We start from the raw sequence: 21250 nt of genomic DNA, 5'->3' as shown, positions 1-21250 counted from the left end.
CTTTTAATGAATAAATAACAAAAAAATAGAAAAATCAATTCAGCAACCCCTAAAAAAACAATAAGTGTCAATATAATGACAATTTATGTAGTTTCTAAATTACGAACTGTCGAGTCTGTTACATGAAGTAGCAAATACATCAAAGGTGACTGGGCATTAATATAAAGAAAGGGATAAAGAAGAATACAAAGAAAAACTCCAGCTTGGTTAGGGATAAGTGTTTTAGCTAAAACAGTATATGTACTCAAAAATTAACAAAATCGTCCAAGAATGAGTCTCACGATTTTAGACCAGAGCATAGCGGCGCATTCGTTTCCAAAATTTTTTTTTAAATGTCCGGGAGGTGTTCCTGATTATCAAACTGTAAGATAACACTTGATATCTTTTGATGTTATTGTTTAAACAACGAAAAAACTGAATGAGCCACAAAAAATGCATTTTTTGCAATTAATTATTTTTTTTTTATATGCTTTACAATATTTCGAATGGAAAAAGTCCTTACACCTATTATCGTATCTCCAACCGTCACCGATAATGTAATTATTGGAAAGGATTTAAAATCACAGTTCAAAAGAAAATCCAGAGTTACATGGCAGCAGCATTGGGACACTATTAACACATCCCTACCTCAAATACAGCGTTCAATTGGTAACCAACCTATTATCTTCGCTGGTCTCTCAAGGCAAGTGCGATAAGAAGAGTAAGAATTTGCCATTCAAGACTTACTCATGGATATCTTATGACTACTACTGCCAGACCGCTTTGTTCCAGCTGCAACTCGTACCTAACCATGAAGCACATTTTGACGGAGTGTTGCAAATATACCGTCGAAAGACAACAGTTTCGGCTTAGCCCGAACTACAATGAAATTACCTCTCTACTTCAGTTTCTCAAAGATGTACAACTGTACCACAAACTATAGAATAATTGTGTTATTGTGTATTCATATTGTATACTTGTATCAAAAACCATTTCATATTTAATGTATTATAACCGCTCCCGTGCAAGTGGCCATAGTAGCCGAGCACGTTAATTTTAAATAAAAAAAAATAATAAATAAAAATCTCATTACACAAAACAATAAGTTGGAAAATTTAATAGATTAATATTAAAAACAGTAAGAATATTTTAATAAAAATGCCATTTTTTGAGATAAATCATCGGATGTTTAGTTCATTATAAAGAGGAAGGTATGCCGTTAATATTGGAACACAACATCAGCCAAATGGCAGCCACGACTGCGCTTACAGGACCATATCCTTTTCATGAAATTTTCCGGAACCAAATTGCAAAGCGGCTGCCCTATGTTCTCGATAGCCTCACGAATTCCATCTTTGAGGTTTTGAATCGATTCTGGACTGTTGGCGTTGACTTTATTTCACGTGGCCCCAAAGGAAAAAGTCGCAAGGTGTTAAATCACAAGATCTCGGTGGCCAATTGTGATCACCTCTTCGAGAGATAACACGGTCCGGAAATTTTTCCTGTAAAAGATCGATGGTTTCGTTGCTTGTGTGGCACGTAGCGCCACAATCTTGTTGAAAGTAAACGTTGTCCAAATCAATACCATCCAATTCCGGCCATAAAAAATCATTAATCGTCTCTCGATAGCGCAATCCATTCACCGTAACTGTTGGTCCAGCCTCATTTTCGAAAAAGTAAAGTCCAATGACACCGCCAGACCATAAACCGCACCAAATAGTCACGCGTTGATGATGGAGAGGATTTTCAACAATAACTCTTGGGTTTTCCGAGCCCCAGATTCGACAATTTTGTTTATTGACGTAACCACCAAGGTGGAAATGGGCCTCATCAGTTAAGATTATTTTTCGATGAAATTCCTGATCATTTTCATGCATTTCAAGGACCTAATCAGCAAAGACATGACGTTGTTGATGATCGGCCGACTTGAGTTCTTGTATTAACTGAACTTTATAGGCCTTAAGACCCAAGTCTTTATGCAAAATACGGTGTTATGACGTTTGTGGAATGGCTAATTCCAAAGAACAACGAGGAATGGACAAACCTAGGTTTTCTTCAACACTTTGGGCTACAGCAGCAATATTCTGAGTTGTTCTTGAGCGACGTGCACGGGTTTTATTCTTCACATCACTAACCTGTCCCAACAGCTCAAATTTTTCCACCAATTTCTGTATTGCGGTCCGAGAAGGTGCTTCACGTCGACCCAAAAATGTTTTAGTTTTACGAACCGTCTCTGCCAAATTTTCACAATTTTTATAGTGAATTTTAATAATTTCAATGCGTTGTTGAAGCGTATATCGTTCCATTTTCATTAATAACGTAGTTTCTGCTTGTCAAAAGTCAAAAAATGACAGCTTCAAAAGTGACATTTACCGAAATAGCGGGATGTTCAAAATAACACCTCTTATTGGAAAACCCTTTATTATGAATAAAAATATAATAATTATATATAATATAATAATATATAATATAATAATAATAATAAAATTAATAATAAAAATTAAAAAATTATGTAAATTTCTGATACTGTCAACAAAGATTAAAAAAATCGTAATATTTCAACTTTTTTTTCGTGCAACAGTTCATAAAATATTGACAGTGTTATAGCCTCAGTTTTCATCGTCATCAAAATTATGTGGAAAATTATCATCATCATCTCCAATTTGACAACAGTTATGGGAGAATTTGAAAATAATTTCAATATGAAAGAAGGACTATTTGAACAAAAAAGTGTTCTTTAGAATTCTTAATGAACAAAATCCACCATACCACCATATAAATATGTAGGTATATATTATAGATATGTTGTATGAATGAAATTGATATATTTTTTCAATTGTAGAAACGCGTATTATTAAAATTATGCGCAGAATGCACCATCAACCAAATTACATTCTTGTAGAATTTTTTCATCATGCGAGTTTTTTTCTTTCATTTAGGTATACAAGCTAGAACAAAGGCTACTATCTTTACAGTCAGCACAAGCATTGAGGTGTCATTCTTGTAAACCCTATGTATCAAGAATGACAACTTTAGAAACAAAACTTGCTGAACTAATAAGTGTAAGGAAAAAGAACTTGCAGGAATTAGCTCATATGAAGTAAGTATATATTATTTTTCCTCAAACTATTCTCTTTATTTATCTGTGTATAGAATGTAATGTTTATGTTGTAATCCTGTCATTTCTAAAAGTAGCAAACTTCATAAATTAATTGCATAACCTCACCACCGCGCGGGACCCTATGACAAGGACCCTGCGGCTAGTGGACAGGTGGTACCAATCTGAATATCTGGGAGTAACTCTAGATACCAATCTGCTGTGGCACGTAGACGTGGACAACAAAATACAAAAGGCCACATGCGCCCTCGGGGCATGCATAACTGCCTTTGGCTGTACATGGAGTATTTCACCAAAAATTCTACAGTGGATTTATATCTCAATGGTATACGGCCCTTGAAGTCCTAATGGGCGTCCCACTTTTGGTTCTAGCGAAGCCATGTGCATACAGCGTACAACATCTACAAAGAACTGAAGGCTGGATCAACTGGTCATGCAAAAATTTGTACGCAGGCCACAGGTGAATGCCCAATCGTTTCAATGGGCAGCGACTAAATGACGCCTACGACCGTTAACAATAAGGGTTTGGAGGTACACATCAGTGAGTAGAAACAATTGATCAGTGACTCCATGCCCTTGATACTGATCACATGGAGTCTTCGGGTACACATACCGCTCCAGGAGGAATGGCTTGACCGAAGCAGGTTTCTGCGGAAGACACCCAAAAATAAGCGAATCTCTATCGCTTAAAGAACACGCTACCGTGTATTCGCTGCGATGGAATGTGGATACTCGATACTCAATCAACGCCACAGGAACACAGTAATCTCAATTTTCGTTGAGCTGCCATTCAAACCACAACGGCCGAAAAGGTGTGGTCTAGGCTGGTTCTGGAGCCCAAAATATAGTGAGTGATGGCTGTTGAGATCTAGTTCGTTTAGAGTGTTGGTCATTTGGACAACAATGGCAACAATGAGGCATATTCACTCACTAAACTGAGATCGATAAATTCACCGATAAGCCAAACCCATCATTGGTGTAGCTAAAAGTGTTGCTATCGCTTCTCTCAACGGCCTGATTGCAAGGCGGATTCGGCAGAGATGGATAGAAATACCTGACATGAGACAAGCAAAGGCCCATGAAGATAGTCCTTTCACCAAACAACTGCTCCCACTAAATAGGCGTGAAATCCGACTAGTGACCGGACTTCTAACCGGATACGGTTATGTGAGACGCCATCTCAACACCATGAGCATTTCGCACGATCCGGAGTATCGCTCATGCATGGAGGAGGATAAAAGTGTGAGCACTCACACAAGCTCGGTTTAAACAATTGTGCAAGCCTCACAATGTGTATGGCGCTAAAAGGAGATTTCTTTGAGAAATAAATATATTTTTTCCCAAAATTTTTGCGTTTTCTTTGTTGGGTATCGAGGCAATACCTATAAACCAGAAAAAGACAAAAATTCATAGTGAAACCACTCGTGTGGGATTTGAGTTGGCAAATTGTTTTCCAGAATGTCAGAGTTAGCTCGTCATTTTCAGCAAGATACTAAATCAGTAATTTATTGCATTTAAAGTTTATTTATTATGGGAACGAAAGTCCTCTACTCAATTATTCATTCTTAATAGCACATACGACTCTGAATGTGCCGAATTCATTAAATTAAATTGAACCTCATACGGTTTTTATTCTTCAGAAAGTTGTAATAATTTCTTTGTTCAAAGTTAAATTCTACGTATTAAACTTTCAGACGTGAAGCTTTAGAAGCTGCAATAAGCGAAAAAGACGCACATCTTGCTCTATTAGAAATATCTGGAATAAGAAGTGCCCATCAAGCTGAAGAGGTAGATCGTCTTCACTTAGACAAACGTCGATTGCTCGAAAAATTAAAAGAGGAGGTGAGATTCTAGTAGAGATACGGTTTTGATCCTTTTGACTGCGCCAGGCGTTTTGTGATTTTACGCGTTGATTTTAGTGGTTACGCACACATATATAAAGAAAATTTATTTCAAAACTTTGTGCTTTTTTAGTTTGGAAAACCTCAAAGCAGGGTAGAATACATGGGGACAAATTATGAGGGTTAATTCTATATTATCCGATTTATAAATGTCATATTTTCGTAGTACCTCATGTGTTAATAATAAAATTCAAGCTGTAACGTTTTGCAGTCACATACAACGAAGAATTTTATATCGAAACGGTAAGATTTTGATGGTTGTAATGTTTGAAGAACAAGCCTCATTTGAATAACTTCATCAATACATGTATTTTGATATGGGCTGAAATTTTCTCTAAATATATATTTCAAATTGTCAACAACAATTGAAGTAGTGCTGAATAATTGTCAGTAAAATGATTTAGCCTCAAAATCAAATATCTTGGGATTATTTATTCAGAAGTTGGTGTTAACTAAAACCACTTTGGGGTCCAATAATCATTCAAAAATAATTTTTTCATCTTTGAGATTAGAAGATTGATTCAATACATTTCTTTGAGGTCCGTATCATTCTAACGCTTGAGACGAGATTGAAATTTGGTTGAATTTTACAACATAATATATAGAAATATAAGTTTGTTTCCTCAGTTATTTCTGTCACTATGTCTTCTGTAAAAAATATTTTGAATCACTCTAATTCCGTAGAACAAGCGAACTCCTCTTAGGGCCACAATGCATATAATTGAATTTATGCGTTTTGGGAGTTTTTTTTTTTGTACTCGTTCCTCGTCACTTAGTCAAGTTCATCATTCATCAACATCACTGTCTTCCTCTAATGATATATCAATAAGAAAATGACGGTGTGACTGTCACAATGATCGCTTAACGATAATCCTGGTACGACATGACAGTGAACGACATTTGTCAACCATTTTCCTCAAAGCGTTTGTGATTCCTGAAATACAAATAATTAAAAACAAAAAATTTCACATTTCTGTAAAAGTAGAATGCCAGATATAAGTTTTCAGGAGTTTTGGAAGAAAGATGAAGTCGAGACAAGAATGTGAGCTCCGTTAGTGTAGAACTTTGACGTAAAGAATCGCTGCTAGAATATGAGGAAGTAGCAGCAGAAGCTATGGAAAATAAAATAATGAAGAAAAACGTCCGTCCTATTATCATAGAAAATAATAGAGGGGAGAATAGACGCGACAGCCCTAAAAATCAAAGATTGGAAGCCAGAGACTTTAGAGAGAATCAAATGAATCCCTGTCTTATGGAAGCAGAGTATACAAAAGTGAACAACAAGAAAAAAAAGGAGAAAGCCGATAGAAAAATCGCCGAAGAAGGAGACACTGCGAATAGACAAATAGTCCAAGAAAAACCCAAAAAAAAATTGAAGAGAGGAAGAGAAACTAGGCAAAACTGGAGAGAAGGTCACCTCCAAGCATATTAAAGTCCACGCTCATGTGAACAGTGGTAAATAAGCAGCTAGTGCAGAGAAAAATTAACGTCCAGTACAAAATGGGGAACCACCCACCTTATTCAACGAAGAGAAAGAAAGGAAGCTAGTGCTAGGCTATAAACACTCTCGCGACGGACATCTAAATCAAGCTGACGGAAAAGGGACTGAGATAAATAAAATTATAGCAACTGTCGAACCGTTTACAGAATACCGCTAATAACAACCGATTATTACTATCAATATTCATGGTAATAATAGAGCCTGCGAAGAGCAGTTCTACAAAAAAATTAAGTACTTATGCCACAAAAAATTAAGTTGTTGGACGAAAGAAGCACTACGGACCTTTACAATGTTACAGATGCCAAGGCTTCCACCACGGACAAAGCAAGTGCAATATGGACCTGCACTACGCAATATGTGTCGGAGCGCACAGGGCGCCGGACTGCACCTTCAGCAAAACCGAGAAGCCGAAATGGAAAAACTGCGGACGAAAGCAAGCTACAAGGGATGCCGGAAAAATCCGAAGAATGCAGAACCAAATAAACCAGCCACGAAAACCACACAACTAGGAGGTAGCTACATACTAGCTGTTAATAAAACGCCAGCTCCAGCAGGACACGGAGTCATTGAGCCATTGAGTATGCTGCAGAATATGCAGACACTTACAGAAACACGTATCGCCCAATAGGTAGAGTAAAACGGAGGACAACTAGATCGATAGGTTAAGTGAGGTTAGAAAACATTGTTTTAAGAAATATAAAAAAAAATTCAAAACACACACCAGAGAAAAACATAAAAGAAAGATCTTAGGTTTCCCGAGTAAACCCACAAGAAGACACCCCTCGACACGGTAACAAGGTACTTCATAAGTACTACTCGGATTAGATTTTTTCTTGCCGAAGAAGGTTGAAAAGGGTTTACCCAGAGAGCAGAAATACTCACATACATATTAAGACGTCCAGACAAGGGTATAGAGCCAACAGGCTAACTTTTAACAAAAAGAAAAGATCTCTCCGAATATCCCCCCCAGAACATACAACTGTCGGAATGACAGGTGGTGGTAGAATGTCCATCCGTGGTGGAAGCTTAGAGGACTTTCTCCCGCTGAACAGTGAGTTGAAAACGAAACTCTAGAGATTGATATCTTAAAAAGTGTTAAGATACATAAAAGTGTATATTTCTTAATAATCAATTTTGATTATTTGCTCAATAAAAAATTGGTCGCTGAATTTGAATCTCAATTTAAATGTGTAAATTGGTCGTGCAACAATTAGTGGTTGAATTTATATTGCGAACACTAATTGGAATAACGTAACAAAATTTTTCTTGACGAACATATACGTCCAGAGCAGTCAAAATATTTTTAACGTGATGCTTTGAAAATTAGCGAATGAATCTTCGAATATTAGTGCATTTATACAAATATAAGTAGTTTGGTATTTTTTATGATTTCTCAATCACTTCTAACGTTGAATTAAATTTTGTAGGTTGAATTAAGTGTTTCAATAGACGAAGATTTTAACGAAGATTATGAGCTTCCTGTATCTTTAATTTCAACTGAAGAAATCGACCAAACATAATCCAAATGACGTAACATACTTCCAGTGATCTCAGCAATAAGAAAAACTTGCCAGTCGGGCAAAACCTTTTAAAAAATAGAAATCGAGAAGCGATGTCGATTTTTTTTTTTAAAAAAAAAGCACTGCCTTTTTGAAACATAGATAAAAGTTATAAAAATACGAACTTTTAATGTGTATGTGCTAGTTCTAATGTTGTTAACTAATTGTTTTCTTGTCAAATTTAGATAATGACAATAATTATGGAATGGGGCATAATTGTTAAATAAATATCTATATAGGTTGTGTTATATCTTAAATCACTTTAAATGTACTGTTCTTCATAATTACATACCACCCATAACCAAATCTTTTAGTTAGAGATAATGAACAACTGCTTCGTATCTCTTTTTCATTTCAACTTTCTCCTAGTATGATACTCTAATATTTTTAATTATTTGGAATTTTGTTCAATCAATTTTTTGTTACTTCCTTTTTATCAACTCTGCAAGAAAATATTGTTGAATAGTTATATCGTACAGTAATTACTTTAACAGTAAGAAATCTTTATTCACGTGACTAGATTTCACTTATATTGGTATGTCAAGTTGTAAATTGTGAAGTTGTTAATTATGAAGAATAGATTTGCATACGCTGATTCCTCGTATACTTAAAAAAAGTCATTGAAACGAGCCTGTTAGTAATATAATCACGTAAAATGTGTTTATTAGGATTCTTGTATAAATTCCTAAACTTTTACAAACGTTCATCTTGATACGACAATTTGTCTCTTCTCCAAAGGGCCCAATTTGATTAGTTTTCAGATCTTAAATTAGTGAAAATTCCTAATTTATTGAACACGATGAAGGAACATTGACAAAATATAGTTATTTAAGCATAACTGTTTTTATAACTTCAATAGAAATTTTATCTAAAACAACTCTTCTTATAAATATTCCAGCAGCAAACGACAGTGTGTCTCATTGTAAACGACGCCACCTCAATATTAGTTCCATACATTGTCGGTTTGAAAAAATTATTCCTGATTCAATACCTCTCTCGGTAGAGGTATTGAATCAATCATAATGGATTAAGAAATCTTAATTTTCATATATGAGTTAGTAACATAGAATGAAACAGGATCCATCCAAAAGTCATACAGACTAAAAACAGAGAAAGCAGTCAGATAGGGAAATAGGTGAATCAAATATAACAAAAAAACTTCTCGTGAACCAATTTACTAGATTAATGATAAAAAGTTTTTCCTCTGCTGGGTAGCTGCTGAAAATAGGACGAGGGCAAAGGATTCCGAAGAGACAGAAACAGTGCTACTACTTATGGAATTGCTAAAGGATGCTGTTGACACAGGAATCAGTGCCAAAGATCAGGACAATGAAAAATCAGAAACGGTGACAAAACGACGTTAATTGATGCTACACACACAGTAGATTGCCTCAAAAAACAGCGGAATTAGAAAGAGAAAAAGTAGAACTTTATTCTTGGAGGGAAACTCTTGAAAATAAGCTGTGAAATATGTGAGAATGGTTAGCTGTTTAATCATGTTTTCAAATTGTGAAACATATAGGGTACCGAACCTTGTGAACCACGAGGATACAGGATTGAGGAAGGAATACTATAAGGAGAATACTATAAGAGCTGTTCATCGAATGACCAGATATGTTTGTTAAAGTGTTTACAACGCTCAAAGCCGCTGCGTGATTCATACATTTCTATAAGTGAAAATTAGCGATTGTTGGGAAGAAAATAACGGTTTCTATTGAAAATTACATATTTTCCTTCAAATTTAGTTATTTTCCTAGCACCCAACAATAGTAGTCTCTCAGACTCCATCTTTCAGATGGTGTACTCAAAGTTACCTCCTTCCGGTAAAGGGTTAAATTATTTTATATTTTTACTTTGTATAATGAACTTTTAAGTACAATATTATAGAAAAAGTATATTGCCAAATTTTTAATTAAAATCCTTTATCAATATGTTTCGTTTTCAATGGAACCAGTTTGCAAGATTCTAAACAAATTTATCAACAATATTTTTTAAATTTCTCTCATGTTATTGTTAAAAACCTAATCAATTTACCGTGAAGGAAACTAGCATACCTAAAGGTAAAGACTAACTTTTTTTTTAAACAATAATACATGCTAGTGTCGTATAGAGTGATATGCACTCTATTTAATAAAAGCTGAATCATATAAATTTTAGTATCGATTGGGTTAAGTTGATAAATATTATGCTTGTTTGAAAATATTAATAAAATGTTCACTTAAATTTCAAAATAATTAGCAAAAAAGACATTCCTTGATAGGTACACACGCATGTTATTAATTATGTTGCTTACTAAATAAAGTATTATGGTTTGTTAATTGAATGCAATTGATTATGGTCTTATCCTTTCCTAACAACAAATATTTATCATCATAAAAGCACCTGAGACTTGCACAGAAAGTGTCATAACCCGCTAATGATTACCCATGTGATCGAACAGTTTGAATAAATTTCTTTGGACTAGGCAGTAGACATTAAAACAACTTTGAACACATTAGAAATGTTAGCAAGGATACAATCAGAGCAAACTAAACGTCTGGATTCATCATTTGATAAAGTTCAAGTTTGAATTCTGTATCATTTGATCAAATTCTATTGTGTACACTAAAAGAAAGATACATTCATTGATTGAAATAAGTATACTAGATTTAAGTTGCTTACTAAATACAGTATTTTGGTTTATTGATTCACTGCAAATGAACAATCGATTATGGTCTTTTCATTTACTAAATTTTCGATTAAGATCTAAGGAAGTAATTCCTAGTTGCGGATTCACCCAGTAGTGTTGCGTTCCTTTTTGGACAAACCTGGAGGGTCACTCCACCTTGATGATGCCACAATCTGAGAACTTATCAGCTAAACCAAGTCGGCCGTTTTCTACCCATGATTCCTGACTGAAGGTGATGATTTATTCGTTATAGATTACCTCAATACAATATTCTTTCTTCAGTTCTTCAGTTTTTAATTTTCTTATAGATTTACTATACAATCCATTAATACTCGTAGTCTTGCTCTTTCATCCTGGAATCTCATACAGTGGAACGCAGTAAGTTCTCCGTCGTCTCTTTCATACCTACAATATTGCATATGCGTTTCAAGTATACTCCTAATTCCCAGTGGCCTGTGAGGAACTAACTAATATTGTAACCTGTCCTTCCAAAGCTACAGTTTCTCTTCACACTTGCCAAATTTTCTTCCATTCATTTTTTATCACCATTCTTATCGCTTTTCGCACTTCGGAAAGGTGTCCCTACATGTTTTTATACAGCAGCTTTATTTCTTCGATCAGCATTTTCCTTTGCACACTCACCATTCTCTGTTCCTCTTTATCTCTCCAATCTCATCACTCCTTACCATGCAGGCGCCCCATAAAACAGATTCGAGTGAACAACGCTTAACAATATCTGTCTTTTTCCTCTGCTGTTAACCTAGTCTAACATAACCTAACCTAACCAATTTATGATAATCCGATTAACGTCGGCAAGCGTGGTTTAGCTTAGATTAGGTTAGGTTGGGTTAGGTTAGGCTAAGTTAGTTTAGGTTAGGTAGTGGCTAATATTTTATTTCAATAGTAATTCATATAATTCTTGTAGCAACTCTCCCAAAATAGCTACAGAAGATTTTGGCAAATATTAAACGATCAGAACGCGTTTTGGCTTTTTTATAACTGCCACACGATGCGTTGTGCATGTTCTGAAAGATCCACAACGAGTGATACTGCTTGAAACGGTCTTGAGACATAACACATACACCTCTGGGTTGTTCATAAATTATTTTATTTGTTATATGTTGTCAAAATAAGCTTGTTTTATTTTCTTCATAACCATAACCTTTTGTATGTTACTATGTTTAAATACAAAATCATGTCTTTTTCTCGTTGTATGTCAAAAGGAACAAATCATTAATTAAGTATTGACAGTCAGTGTATTCTAATAACCTTTATCATCTATTAACCCAGTACAAAATATCGCATAGACAAATTGTTTTATCAAGAGCGCACATCGTATTTTCTCTATTTAAGATTTATCGTTTTTTCCACAATCGTATTATCACATTTAAAACATAAGCGGCTATCATTTTTGTAACTTAATATGGTTAGCAATTGTAACATAACAGTATAATTAAGGGCCGCAAACATTGTAATATTTATTATTGCGTAGGTATGTTGTGTGAATATTCTATTATACAGGATGAGATTAATTAAATGTTACCGAATTTAGATCTTACCAATTCATAAAATATAAATTTTGTATTTATATAAAAGACAAACATAAGTTGCAACTACAGTCCCTTTCTTTACTATTGATATCATTAACAAAATTAATGTTATGCCCAATAGTTCATTGATCATTTTCTTTATCCTTTGTTTTTATAGCAAGTCGCAAAATTTTGGAAACATTTAATTGCATTCATCCCTTTAGCCAGGCGCAACTTTTAACGTACAGTACTAAAAAAATATCATGCACACTTGAAGAAAAAACATTCCACAAACTATTTCATATCAATCGTATGAGTTGCACCTGGATTTAAAATTAACGCCTATTTTGTAAAAAGCCCATAATTAAGATTAAATTTAATATAAAAGATTTCTATTCATATGAATGTAGGATGTTTTATAGATAATGTGAACATATTGGAATACAAAATTTCAATTATAAACCGACACCTTTTAAATAACTTCAAAATTTATAAAACTATGATCACACTTTTGACTTTAATTATATATATTTTTTAAATTATTCATCAGATCAAAAAATATGCTATTTGGAAGAAAAAAATATCCTTTGATGTGAGTATGAATTTATGAAAACTTTTTTCGACTTCCTGTGTTTAACATATTTATTAATTATAAGCATAACTACGGTTATTGACAGTTGACAATACTCTCTTTCTTTTTATCTTATCACATAAATGTTTTATCCGATTTAGGTCGGGACTGACCACTCCATAACCTGAATACCGACTTCTGCAATATAATCTTGCACAATTCTGGTGGTGTGCGGCTTTGAATTGTCATGTATAAGGTTAAGTCAGTCGGCGTAAGGTAATTAATAAAATCTTCTCTGTTAACACGTTCGCCCTTACGAATGAATACAGGATCGGTTCGTGCATAGAAATTGCACCCCAGATTCTTCAAAGCAGCAATCTGCAAATCACTTTCTTGGTACACTTTCCTTTTTTGGTCGCTATCATGGAGGCATATTCTGGTCACATCTAACTAATGACTATTAGTCACTCCTTGTCGTTGCACTTGAACTGCATTGAGGTGACGAGTGACGCCTTCTGTCTAATCCATGTCGCCTGTGGAAGGATCCAGTCTCCTCATAACCTTGGAACACTCTTCGAACCGCTACGCGGGTCATATCCAATTATATAGGAACAGCTCGCTGACTTAAGTTCATTTTCAATTGAGGCAATAAATTGGGCGGCTTTTTGTGATGGAGTATGCACTAAACTAACATACTTAAATACAATTGAGGTTATAAAAATATGCAAATTTGTAATGCAAACGCAATAATTTTAATACATGACAAATTTGTTATTTTCGTTACAATCACCACATAAACACGTTACATTTGTTAACCGTTTGCTATGCATATAATCGATAAGCCTTGCTGATAAATTTATGCTCCCTTTGAAGCAGATTAAATTTTGTTTCATATAGCTTATTTCTTTTTTTGAGTTAGTTACAATCAAAAGTTTACAGTGGGTCTATGCACTGAAGTTAAGAATATTCTGTGTTGATATGTTTAATATGAGTTTCATAATTTCTTCTCTATTTATATATAATTAATAAGACTTGTTTTTATTCCAAATTCATCTCAGAGGAGGTAGCTACTCACATAAGGAACATTAGTTTTCAACGGAGCTTCACAAAAAATTTCCTAAAATTTCCGTTTTTATTAAATATAAGTCATTTTACACTTAGTATGTTTGAGTTACAACTAATTTGTATAATACATATTTCTGAATACTTTTTATTATATTAAAAACTTCACCACTCAGTATTTCTGGAACCATTGATGAAACACAGTGCTTACTACATCTCCATTAACACTCACAAGACTAGAACACTTAGTAATAGTAAGCAGTGAGTTTTTTGAACTTCAATATGTTTTGTTAGTTATCGAACATCCTATATAGGTACATCAAAGATGTTTAACCAATTGGACGATTTCCAAATGCCTTGTATATCAATTTATTTATTCATTATTCATATCATAGGCCGAGCGACACTGCCATCTCGTGCCATTATCATAAGAGTATATGAGCGTTGTTGAGTTCAATCAGCCTTTTGCTCCAAGGTCAAGCAAAAATCACAGAATATATTTGTTCATTCCTACACATTAGTATCTCTAGTAAGGTCGAATTTTCAAAAAACTAACATCATAACATGTTCCACAGAGTACAATGTGATTCGAAAATATAGCAAATTAAAAATGAAATTAGTAAGCTGAATACATGAAAACGACATTGGCGAAGAGATCCGAATTATCTATAATAAAATTTATATAATTATTCAAAACATTTTGTACATCATTTCTATGCTTGATATTTGATGTATTATTCCAAATACCTCATCAATGATTAAGCCCCCTTATGGAGTCGTCGCGATGTAGTGGAGTTTACCTCGTAATCAAATCGGTCCAGGTTCAAACGTACAGAATCCAATGGTAAACCAAAGACAGTATATTATAGGGTCTAATAAAGGCTCTCAACCTTGAAGCTCGAATCCACGTTAAAATTTTAGGTCCTTTCTATATGTGGCAAAACACAACTCACACATAGGACTTAGTCTCTATTAAAGACTATACATAAAAAGAAGAATTTATTAAACCAATGAATGATGCAGAAATGAAAAAAAATTATTTATTTATTATTATTTAAAATATCACATGTATCTCATAATAATTATTTTTACATCGTGATATAGTAGTTTCGTGGTGTTCCAGAGCTCCGTAACATGTCTGTCACTCCTAGGGGTGTGCCGACGAGGAGCGGCCGCATCCGGACCCATCTCTAAACCCAAAAAATATAATAATGTTCTATAAAAAAATCAAATAATTCATATCTTCTAAGATATAAATTCTAATCATATAAATAGTTTTCAGCTCAAGAATTCCGTAGAAAATTTACTTTTGTTAAGCTGCAGGTAGCACCTTCTGAAAAGCCGAAACGGCACCATTTAAAAACATTATTTCGCCCCGAAAGCAAATTTATGGGTACGTCACTTTCTCTACTTCCGTTATTTCTCTTTGTAGGTACTGAGAAGTTGTTTATTAGAAACAAGTAGGAGAAAATCCAACGCATGTAAATGACATAATAAATAATCAAAAAATTTTCTCGAACCTGCCATTGATCCAGATAATTGAGAAGAATCTCTGCCCCAAAGGAATTTCAGCGAACTTTCTAAAATTTGATTTCCCTGTACTGATAATAATGACAACAACGTTTGATATTCTGGTATCATCTAAATAAGAGTATCAATTATTTTCTGTGATTTTTTCTTAAAAGGCTTCTTTGGTGTCCATTATATGGTTGGATTATGATCGTTAAGAAGTAGATGTAGTAGAAGGAGATTTGGATTTTTACTCTATGTATTTATTTCAGAAAATAGACCGGGCGAAAAAAGAATATTTTGCGAAATTCAAACTACTTTTATAACAACTTATCCACACATCACTGGTTGTATTAGTAAGGATCTTCTAGATTTATTAGTAAAGATAATATAGAAAATAATACATTTTAACTCTTGTTATATAATTACAGGGTGCTTCTAAATTCATGCGACAAAATTCAGGGGGTGATTGCTTGTTTCAAATTAAGATGGGTCTTTTCTATAACAAAATTTCCTCAGCCCAACCCTTTCTGGAATATCACACTTAAAAAGTGGTGACTAGAATTGAGTTTTTATTTCTTTTTCTAAAATTTCAAGCTAGAAACTTTAAATTCTGTAATTTTCGTGCACTCGCAAAAAACTAACTATTTTTATACACGGAATTAGCAAACCTTAATTTAAGCATTTATTATGAATCATATAACATTTTTCATCTTCATTGTTTTCCATTCAATTTATTAAGAAAATTATTAATCATGGAGTTTATTTTTTTGTTCCCTGCAGCTATTGGTTTTGGGAAAAAAGTTTAACAATACAAAATATTTTAATTAAAACAAGGATTTCATGTTATAATTTCATTTCATAAAACTTAATCTTGATGAAAAGTTATATGCAATAAAGTAAGGATTGCTAATTTCACCCCCGTATAATGTTACAGGAATATTGAAAACATATCCCGGAAAGAGGTGGGCTTAGGAAATTTTGTTATAGGGAAGTCCCATTTTAATATCATACGAGCAATAACCTCCTGAATTTTGTCGCAACTATTTGAATTGATGTTATAAAATTTGGATGCTTATGATCATAACAACTGATTAATTATATTTTCCGTATTGAATTGTCTTGATTTTAGGTCGATGTTTCGATTTCTTTCGGTCTTTATTAAAACATGACTTGTCGAAGTAAGTCGAAACGTCAGATTTTTTCTTGTTTTAACTGTTTTTCTATGAACAGACCTAAAATTAAGATAAATAATCGCGAAAAACATATAAAAAGGTTCAAGAAGTGAGAAGTTAAAGAAAATAACAAAATTTAGATAAGGAAAACATAATCCTTTGTCTAAAGGCGCATTCCCACTCGCAACAACAACTCTAACCGAACGATGCTTTGGTTCAAACAGCGCCGTGATTAAGAGGAGTTTTTTTTAGAAGAACACTTCATGGAGAAATATACAGCGTCGTGAACAGTGTAGTGAACGTAAATCCGATTTTCTTACCAATTATTATTATTATTATGAAACGAGGTGGAATAAAACAATGCACGCAACATTTACTTTCAAGTAACTGTACAAAACCGACCACCAATGGAACGATGTGGAACAAAACAATGCACGCAACATTTACTTTGAAGTAACTGTACAAAACCGACTACCAATGAAACGAGGTAATACAAAACCGTGCACGCAAGATTTCCTTTCAAGCAGCTGTACAAAACCGACCACCAATGGAACGAGGTGGAATAAAACAATGCACGTAACATTTACTTTGAAGTAACTGTACAAAACCGACCACCAATGGAACGAGGTGGAACAAAACAATGCACGCAACATTTACTTTGAAGTAACTGTACAAAACCGACTACCAATGAAACGAGGTAATACAAAACCGTGCACGCAAGATTTCCTTTCAAGCGACTGTACAAAACCGACCACCAATGGAACGAGGTGGAATAAAACAGTGCACGTAACATTTACTTTGAAGTAACTGTACAAAACCGACTACCAATGAAACGAGGTGGAATAAAACAGTGCACGCAACATTTACTTTGAAGTAACTGTACAAAACCGACTACCAATGAAACGAGGTGGAATCAAACAGTGCAAGCAACATTTACTTTGAAGTAACTGTACAAAACCGACCACCAATGGAACGAGGTGGAATAAAACAGTGCACGTAACATTTACTTTGAAGTAACTGTACAAAACCAACTACCAATGAAACGAGGTGGAATAAAACAGTGCACGTAACATTTCCTTTGAAATAACTGTACAAAACCGACCATCAATGGAATGAGGTGGAACAAAACAATGCATGCAACATATACTTTAAACTGACTGTACAAAGCCGACTACCAATGGTACAGGTTATGTAGCAATGTTTGCGGTTTTCTTTCTTTTCTAGAATTCATTTTTTCACGGTCATTATGACGTTAGTTTTACGGCTTTGTGGCAAGTGGAGACGCGTCTTAATAGATAGCTTTCGTGCCTAAAATTACAAGCAATTTTTAAATGTTCTTGGTAGAAACACTTGAATTTGTTTTTAAAATTTTAAAATAAGCTGACCCGGCAAACTTCGTACTGTCTCAATCGATAAATAAAAGACTTCTATATCAAATACCTTTGAAACAAACAAAAGTAATCCAAACAAAGAAATGCTCGGTATGAATAAAGTTTTATTATTATTTTTGATTAATTACACATGCTGTTGCTTACTTACAAAACAGAGTTTTCCTGAAACTTTGTGATTTATAAGGTTTCAATTTGATACTGACAGATACACACAGTTATGATACAGACTGTTAAATTTAAAGCTTTCTGATAAAATATATTTTTTGTTTTGTTTTGTGTGAATAAACAAAGACGCGCGAGTACCCGACTTATAATTGTCCATGCGCAAAACTCCAATTTTATTCCGCAAACTTCTAATGACAGGCCTTGCGATTTATTTATGCTTATCGCAAAAGCTAGACGTACTAGAAATTGTAAACGTGTAAAATCGAATGGTAATGGCATCATCGGTATATGCGGGATCGAGACATCCTTCCTTTGTATTTTCCCTTTATGATTGTTCGCAATTATGGCATAGCAATACGACTATTTTCTTGATCTGTCCCTCTCTGGTCATCAGTGCGGTTAGCACGTAATGTAGCTCTTCGCACATTTGATTGACTGCGACGACCTAAGTCTTCTCCTCGACATCGTGAATTGTAATTAATCAAAGTTTTTGTGCAATTAGTAGTAAAGAGTCACTATCCTCAAAGATTAACAAAAAAAAGCAAAAGGAATCAGCGAAGTAAAGAAAGTTACTCACAAAGATAGAAGGATGCACTGACTGAGGTATCGATCTACATAGAGGATAGATCGACATATTAGTTGGTTGTCAAATATTATGGTTGAGCTCAGCAATTTAATTTGTGACAAAACTTAAGATTTATCAATCTACATTTAGTTGGTTGTCGAATGTCAAATATTATGGTTGCGTTCGGAAATTTAATTTGTGACAAAACTTTATCAATTTATCAATCTACATTTAGTTGATTATCAAATGTCAAATATAATGGTTGCGTTCAGAAATTTAATTTGTGACAAAACTTTATCAATTTATCAATCTACATTCAGTTGGTTCTCAAATGTCAAATATTATAGTTGCGTTCAGCAATATAATTTGTGACAAAACTTAAGATTTATCAATCTACATTCAGTTGGTTGTCAAATGTCAAATATAATGGTTGCGTTCAGAAATTTAATTTGTGACAAAACTTTATCAATTTATCAATCTACATTCAGTTGGTTCTCAAATGTCAAATATTATAGTTGCGTTCAGAAATTTAATTTGTGACAAAACTTTATCAATTTATCAATCTACATTTAGTTGATTATCAAATGTCAAATATAATGGTTGCGTTCAGAAATTTAATTTGTGACAAAACTTTATCAATTTATCAATCTACATTCAGTTGGTTGTCAAATGTCAAATATTATAGTTGCGTTCAGCAATTTAATTTGTGACAAAACTTAAGATTTATCAATCTACATTTAGTTGGTTGTCGAATGTCAAATATTATGGTTGCGTTCGGAAATTTAATTTGTGACAAAACTTTATCAATTTATCAATCTACATTCAGTTGGTTGTCAAATGTCAAATATTATAGTTGCGTTCAGCAATTTAATTTGTGACAAAACTTAAGATTTATCAATCTACATTTAGTTGGTTGTCGAATGTCAAATATTATGGAATATTATGGTTGCGTTCGGAAATTTAATTTGTGACAAAACTTTATCAATTTATCAATCTACATTTAGTTGATTATCAAATGTCAAATATAATGGTTGCGTTCAGAAATTTAATTTGTGACAAAACTTTATCAATTTATCAATCTACATTTAGTTGGTTGTCAAATGTCAAATATTAAGGTTGCGTTCAGAAATTTGATTTGTGACAAAACATTAGGGAAAAACAAAATTTTTCATTTAATTTCGAGCATTTCCATATTTATTAACAGCAATTCATTTATATATATATATATATATATATATATATATATATATATATATATATATATAGATTATTTCATTATGAAAAAATTACGTGCCATATTCATCACAGTGATGCAATTCATGAGCAGCAAGAGGAGATTTCCTTCGAAAACAATACAATATTAGATAAAATAGTGAATTCATCTGAAAAATCAACAAGTTATTTGAAAATTATTTGATGAATATTAATTTGTATCATATAAGGATATTAAGTTGGTTAAAGAAATATTTTTGAATAATAAATAATGATTATCAATAAAATTACTTTGTAATTCGCAAAATAAAACTTCAAATCACCCAGTATAGTGCAGTGTTACAATAATTAGTGAAATTATTTAGCATAATAAAAAAAATTTAATTAAATGTCCCAAGATGTCACTATAAAGTTTTCTCTTTGCGGTTATAAATGAACCATAGGAATTGTGATCTTGATTTTTTGTAGATATTATCAATAATTTTATCCATTCTGATCAGTGGACTTAGCGAATAGTTGTATGATGTTTTGATTAACCATTTCAAAATTTTACCATATTCATTTCACAAATATAATTTTTACCAGTTATTTGTAAAATAAATATTTTTTGTTTAATTAGTTGATCTATTGATTAAACCCATCCTTTCAGGCTAGTAGTCACGTCAATGAAGCTTTTTCTTCTAAAAAGAGAAACAGCTCCAATTTTGATTTTTTTTTGAAAATTTTTGGTTTTGTACTTCCGGTGAAATGACACGTCGCGGTAGGTGAAAACGGTCTTTTCACCGCTCAAAATCGGAGCTGTTTCTGAGGACTTTCGAAGATTGTCTGCTTTACAGCTTCATTGACGCGAGTATAGTTTACTACCAACTAATATTCCAATCAAAACGTGGCTAGTAGTATTGATGTTAATTTCAGCGCTACACATCGGTTATTGCAGTTTTCAAAAATGTTTTCTTTTCATTTAAATCACAGTGCTTTGAGACTCATTTTAAGAATTGATTTAAAGGAGTTGCGTGAAAAGGCACTTAATAAAAAAATACGGACATTGAGGGTTCGAAATTAGATTAGAAGAAGAGAAAATATTGGTGCCTGGAATACTTTTTTAAGAGACAAATGAAAACCCTACATAGTACTTCAAATTTTTGAGAATGGATCTCCAATTTCTCTCCAACTCCTTCTATTCTTATCCTACTCTTTATTGATTTTTTCACTTTTTTGAGTAGTAGCACTCCTTAAGTGATCTAATTTTGGTTTTCACTGCATTTTTTGAACTTATACTAAAGTCGTTGAATTGAAGATCTTATTATCTCATTTACTTATTGATAACACTTTCTCTTATAACTCT

General features: G+C 33.3%; 1 protein-coding gene across 1 annotated transcript in view; it reads left to right on the top strand.

The window, feature by feature from the left end:
- Positions 1-20481, top strand: part of LOC130441496 (myosin-10) — a 135918-nt gene extending 115437 nt beyond the window's left edge. Inside the window, exons 23-25 of the mRNA XM_056775210.1 lie at positions 2919-3079; positions 4792-4939; positions 7927-20481. Of these exons, the coding sequence (XP_056631188.1) occupies positions 2919-3079; positions 4792-4939; positions 7927-8019 (402 nt within the window). The 3' untranslated portion in view covers positions 8020-20481. The remainder of the gene's footprint in view (positions 1-2918; positions 3080-4791; positions 4940-7926) is intronic.
- Positions 20482-21250: the final 769 nt, after the last annotated feature.

This window comes from Diorhabda sublineata, chromosome 3 (genome assembly GCF_026230105.1).
Source record: "Diorhabda sublineata isolate icDioSubl1.1 chromosome 3, icDioSubl1.1, whole genome shotgun sequence".
Lineage (NCBI taxonomy): Eukaryota > Metazoa > Arthropoda > Insecta > Coleoptera > Chrysomelidae > Diorhabda > Diorhabda sublineata.
The sequence above is the reverse complement of the archived record's forward strand: the minus strand, read 5'-3'. Positions and strand labels throughout refer to the sequence as shown.